Consider the following 6,554-nt stretch of genomic DNA (forward strand, 5'->3'; position numbering starts at 1 on the left):
TAGACTAAAATGGTTCCAGGATTTAATAAAATCTTAATAAAAATTTATCATATTTTTATTAACATTTTATTTTTCTATAAAATTAATTTAGTATAAGTTTATCGTTAGGATAACCCAACAGAATTTATATCACTATTTTTTTATATATTTTTAAAAAATATTATATTTTATGATGTTTTAAAAAAAAATATCACTCTTTTAATAATTTAATAAAATTGCTAGATAGATCTATATGATCAATTTAGGTATACGAATTAATGCAGATGGTGCACATCTCAAATAACTCGCGCTTTTCTGTAAGTAGTTTAAAATAATTTTTTGATAGAAAGTACTCTTATAAAAATTAAAATAAAATTTTAGACGAAACTAATAGATGAATATAAAGAATTTCAAATTAAAATTAAAATTAATATTAATATACTCTTGAAACTGAGATGAAATTAAGAAAATCATATTGAATGACTGGGCAAAAATAAAAAATAAAAAGTTGAGTGGGGTAGATGTGATGGTGGCCCCCATTACCCCTATACCTTTTGCTTTAAATTAAAAAAAATTGAGGGGTAGTCGTCCCCACTCGCCTCCCTGTCTCCGTCTCTGTCATAAATCCTCATTAGTGCATTAACACTATCAGATTTAAATTCGTCCGTGTAAATTGAAACAATAAATTAAATAACGTAAATTAAAAGGAATAAATTTTTAAACGAGAAAGAAAAGAAATATATAATAGAAATAAACATTTTGATATTATAAAAAATAGGTATGCATGGTTTAGTAAAATATCAAGATTTTAAACTTTACTTGATGAATCTTAATTTTTTTTAAAAAAATAATATTTTTTAAAATTTAGCATGACATACAGATTGATTATTATTATTTTTCATAATATTTCTATTAATTTCTTTTATTGCTATCTTTGGCAATGATCAGTCCAATCGGTGCAATCATTACAACTCTAATTATCATTTGGGAAAGTACGAATTTGATCGCTAACATTACATCAAGTGGAAAAGGACTCTGGAGGAATGTTTCCCTTGTCAAATGGGCAGAGAAGACGCGTGTCAAGGGTTCCCTTTCACATGATCCACATTATTAATTACTTAAAAAACAAAACAATTTCTTTCTTTTTTTTTTATCAAAAAAATATATAATAAAACATTTCTCACTCATAGTTTAAACTCGAAATCAAAAGCAAAGAAATTTTTTATACTTTATAGTGTTTTGATTTTGTTTACTAGAATTTAAATTTTCTAATTTCTTTGCCATGGGACAGGTGTTAAATTATTATTATTTTTAGTTTAGTTAAAAAATGGGGTTTTGAAGATTTCAGATTTTATTAAAAAGATTCAAAGTTTCAAATATATATATATATTATTTGCATTATAAATTGGCATAAAATTACATGATTTACAAGAAACCAAATAATATAAAAACTCTAATATAGAATTATTGTATTGTATTGTTGATGTGAAAGGAGGGAGGAGGATATGGCAATGAGAGTAGATGCAAATAGTGTGATTTTAAAAGGGAAATAAAAGATGAAGATATAGAAGAAATGCCCTCATTTTTTAAAGCAAATTACAAGTATACCCTTAAAAACAAAACTCTATTTCCAATCCTTTTCACAACCTACAACCTCTTGCCCTCTTATCCAAAAAAAAAAAGTCTCCTCCTCCTTTAGCTTGTGATTTGTGAAAGTATCACATTTTTCCTTACTTTCCTCCTCTTATGGCCTTTAGATTTTGACATTTTGGAAACATATATCATATTTATTTATTGTTCTTTATTTCTTAATTGTTATTTTGATGCTTTTGAGCTTTATCTATTTTGGTATATAATAGGAATCTTAAATCTTTTTTATTGTTTTGGAGTGTTGATGGTTACATATTTATTAGTTTTATCATTTACAATTGATTCTAAGTATTCTTATTTTTTTTGGCATATACCTTGATTTTTTTCAGAACTATATGTTAAGATATTTTTTTTAAAAAAATCAAATATTCAAAAATAACCATCTTTCAAAAAAAAAATTTATATTGGTCTAGATGTAATTGACTTTCCGTTGAATAGAGGACTAAAACTTAGGATTATGAATTATGAACCTAATTAATACAAGTGAAAGAGTTCAAGAGAGTCTTCTAATCATCAACTTTTGTGATTTAATATGAATTGTGCCCTCCTAAATAAAATTTTTGGGTTTGCCCTATCCATAAGGGCGGATATACACAGTAAAATTATGAAAGATATAACTCAAAATCCAGGACACAAATCACATGATCTTTCTAAAATTTAAATAGTCATTAAAAAAAATCAATTATATAATTACCATCTAATTTGGAAATAAAAAATGAAATAAAGAATTATTAAACATGTTACATTAACCATGAGTCGAGTTTGATCTGAAATACAAAATATGAAACACCCTAATTAAACCTAAAATAAAAAAAAAACAGAATTTTTTTTTGAGGATCAATTTTTTTTTTTGTTTTCAATTTAGATAAGAAATTGTATATCGTTTTCAATTTAATCCAAACGGACCTCAAAAGCAGTACCACTGAAGCAGTCATCTGCATGCATATATCTATATACATAAAAACAAATTAATTTGTACAAATTAAAGCACTACTACGATATATATCACAATCCAATACCCCTATCAACTAGCCTTCTAGAGGCTAGAGATATATTTATTCATACACACACACTCACACTCATTCATATATGATCATAACTTAAGTACTAAAGGATCAAGCTATAGCGAGCTGCACAAGATAACATATGTACAAAACAACGTACGTACTTGTACTGCGGAATAATTAATTATCAATAATTATATTGTGGTCCTGCATATATATATATCAAGGTCGATCGATCGAGGAGAAGGTGAGCTAGGCTTGATCATGCGTCGCGCACCTCGAAGATGTTCCTGCACTTGACGACAATGTCGAACATGTGGACGGAGGAGAAGCGGGAGAAATCCCTGGGGAGGGAGATGAGGTGGACGGAGGAGCGCTGGTGGTACTGGATGAGGTCGGGCGTGCTGGGGTAGTGCTCCCACCCCAGCTCCCTCAGCCTCTTCTCCAGCACCTCGTGCGACGTTATCACCTCCTCCGTCGCCAGGTGAACCAGCACCTTCCGTCGACGGCTGCTGCCTGAAGCGCCACTGATCCCCTCCCCCACGCCGGCCCCGGGGTTCTCCACCCGCCGCACCACCCCGTTCTTAAACACCCACACTCCCGACATATTATATCTATGGGCCGTCTCGATCAAGATTAAGCCAAAAGAATTAATTAGAGACCAGCCAGTGCGGGAGGTGTCTGAGTTTGGTACGTATATATAGTTGCTCGAGGGAGGGAAGTAACGATCGGTAGGAGCCGGTGTGGCTAAGGTCGGGCCCCACGAGTATCTCGTGCAGAACTTAGATTTGCTGGGTGGGGCCTCAGATTCTGGCATGTTGTTTTCCTTTCCCCATCTTGGAATACAATTAAAAATTATCCAGAGGGGATTTTACAAATTCGAGCTAGCCAGCCAAAAGGAGAAGAATTTTACTGAGTGGGATGTGGTAGGAGGTCGACAGGTGGTCCCCTGGCTACACACAGCTGTTTCAGAAATAAAGGCCTCTTGTTGCCGTCTCGCGTGATAGATAGATAGATAGATAACGAGATTTCATTTCATGTCAGTTGAAATGTACTCGATGGATTGGGAAAGAGATGCAATTAGGGCAATTTACCATACCACCCCCATTGAATTATAAATTAGTATATCTAATTTTAATATTTACCAAACAATATTTTTTTCCCTCTCTCCGGCCCGTCCTCTCCTTGGCCAAAAAGACCGTTGGAAAGCAAAAACATTCCAAAGAGCTCACGGTTGGAATTGGGGTTGGGGTTAGGGTTGGGGTTGGCTTTGAAGAGCACATGGCGGTTGCAATGATTAAATCGTGAGAATTCATAACCACGAGCTTGGAGTTGGCGAGCTGCGATCACTTAACCATGAGCTTTAGTTAGCTGCTTGCTGGACTTTGATTTCACTGTTATTGACTTCGATGAACTCATGACGTAGTTATAATCTCATAGTTAGATTACGAGAGTATTCATATTAGTTATTCTATCTAAAAATTTTATTTTAAATTTTGAATAAGATAATTAAAAAATTTTTACATCAGTTATCTTATTTATTCTTTAAAATTTATATTTATGAATAATATTTTTTTAAATTTTAAAAAATGAATTCACTCCCTAAACATTATAAAGGAGAGAAAAAAAAATAAGGGAGTCAATATATATGATGCAGCGAAAAATGAATATATAAATTTAATAAAATAATTTTTTATTTTAAATTATGTATTTTAGATAAGAAATTTGATAATGATATTTTAAGTATATATTTGTAATAATAAATTTACAGTCATTTAGTTATAATTTTATAATTATTTAGCTATAATTGTATGAATGACGCATTATTTGCACGTGTGAGGAGGAGCTGCTCGACCTGGCTGTCGCTATTCCGGCGCACAAATAAAAGAGAAGCAACTAATTAACTACCCAACACGTCTCTTTTGCAAATTAATAATTTTGTTACTAAAAGAAATATCTAAAGGAGAGAAAGAATGTAGCGGTAAATTTCTCAATATATCTACTCAGCGGAACAAATAGTTTCTAAAATAATTTTAGTATTCTTTTAGTGTAAAATTTATATTAAAGAAATATCTAACAGATTAAATTTGAAGAGCTTTCCCTGATAATATATGAGAGTTTCAAAATCTACTTAAAAATAAAATCGTGACAGATTTTATCATTCCTCTAGCAAATACAGCAATTGATGACAATTTACTAAACTGCACAACTAACTTTTCCCTAATATCCAAAATATATATTCAATTTTTATATTTATTAAAACACAAGTATTTCTCATATATCATTTCTTTATTAATAGTATCGATGAGTTATTGATACACCTTACCTCAGGCTGGATCCGACTCGAGCCCGTAATCAGGTTAATGGGTCAGTTATCTATTGATCCGGTTCATTGGGCTGAATCGAAACCAACTCGGCAAGTTGCTGGGCCGGTTCCGATTCTATAAGTCAAAAATCGACGGATCGCTGGTTCACCTAATTTTTTTTTGCCTATACCGGTAGTTCCTAGTTATTGGAGTTGCCGGTTAACTGGTGGTTCCTAGCCATTGAGGGAGGGGTGAGATTTTTTTTGGATATTTTTTCAACGGTTAATATTATTTAACTATTAATTTTTTGATCAATAGCTATGATTTAGTATTGTGTATACAAACTCTATAAATAGAGAGTTCATTTCATCATTTTCACACATATCTTTTCTACTCTTAATCTCAATTTCATATTTTCTATATGTTTTCGTCTTCATTTCTACGCACTTTCATTTCTAATTTTCAATTACAATAGAAGAAAATTGTGGAGGTAGATTATCTTAAACTCGAAAGAGAAAGGAAATAGTGAATCTTAATAATAATAATGGAAAATAATCTCGAATCGATTTCAATTAATTGACATTTATTATATTTGACATCATAATCAAAATCAATATCACAATCTAGATCGACATGAATCAAATAGTAAAAATAATATTTCCAAATATATTATATTTATTACTATGCTTATAATTATATGATGTTGACCCCGGGTAGCTTCTGGAGCATACAAACTGATCGTCGATGCTAGTGTTCGACACTATCTCCGTAAACGATATTGCTCCGCTACGGTGCTTAACGGATTGTTGCAATTCGTTTCCAAGATACAACGATGACGAACGTCTCGGAATCGTAGCACTCCGACTTTCGAGACCAGCGAACCTTTTAGTAGACTTCTTGGACTCTTGAATGCACAAGATGAGATGAATGCTTGAGGAAGAGAAGAGAGGATTGAGCGAGTATTCCATCATCTGGAGGGTTCTATTTATACTGAAAGAAGAGGTTGAGTGTCCTTTGGGTGAGTGGATGTGTTCCTTGGGCTGGATCGATCTAGATCATCTATTCTGAAGGGTTGTAACCCTTCACCAAGCCCACTTCAATCTCATCCATCAGATCTGAGGAGTTGTGACCCTCAGATCCCGCCTATTGTCATCGGCCATCGGATCTGGATCCATTGATTCGATGCTTCAGATTAAGTCTCATCCTAGGCCGTCAGATCGTTACTCTTTGCGATCCAACGCTCTAGATCGCATCACAAGCGATCCATCATACCTATTTGATCAACGTTGATCAAACGGTAGCCATCCATTCCCTAAGTCAACTGTCCAGTCATCTCCCTTTGCCCACGAGGATGTCGCGTAGGTACTGCCACGTCAGGTACGAGCCTGACACGTCACCCGATTGCCACGTAGGCACTGCAATGTCACCTGGAGCATAAATTTAAGCTCCTCGCGACGATGCGTACGTGCGAAGTGCAAAGTGCGCCTACAAAGCGCCCATTGCGCACGTGCTCACGTGGCGGGTGGCGGGCTCACAGGTGCGAGCACCTACTCGCCCTGGGCTAAGGGGTCACCTGTCCTTTTATTTTTGTGTTAACTCTATTAACACATCTTCA

The 6,554-nt window shown here is 33.6% G+C and overlaps 1 protein-coding gene across 1 annotated transcript; it reads right to left on the reverse strand.

Annotated features, from left to right (window-relative positions):
- Positions 1-2,895: 2,895 nt before the first annotated feature.
- Positions 2,896-3,240, reverse strand: LOC122037281 (flowering-promoting factor 1-like protein 3). The gene has a single exon (XM_042596735.1). It carries the CDS (start codon positions 3,238-3,240, stop codon positions 2,896-2,898), a length of 345 nt encoding a protein of 114 aa, XP_042452669.1.
- Between the last annotated feature and the right edge of the window lie 3,314 nt (positions 3,241-6,554).

Source organism: Zingiber officinale, unplaced genomic scaffold, assembly GCF_018446385.1.
Source record: "Zingiber officinale cultivar Zhangliang unplaced genomic scaffold, Zo_v1.1 ctg249, whole genome shotgun sequence".
In the NCBI taxonomy this organism is placed as follows: Eukaryota; Viridiplantae; Streptophyta; class Magnoliopsida; order Zingiberales; family Zingiberaceae; genus Zingiber; species Zingiber officinale.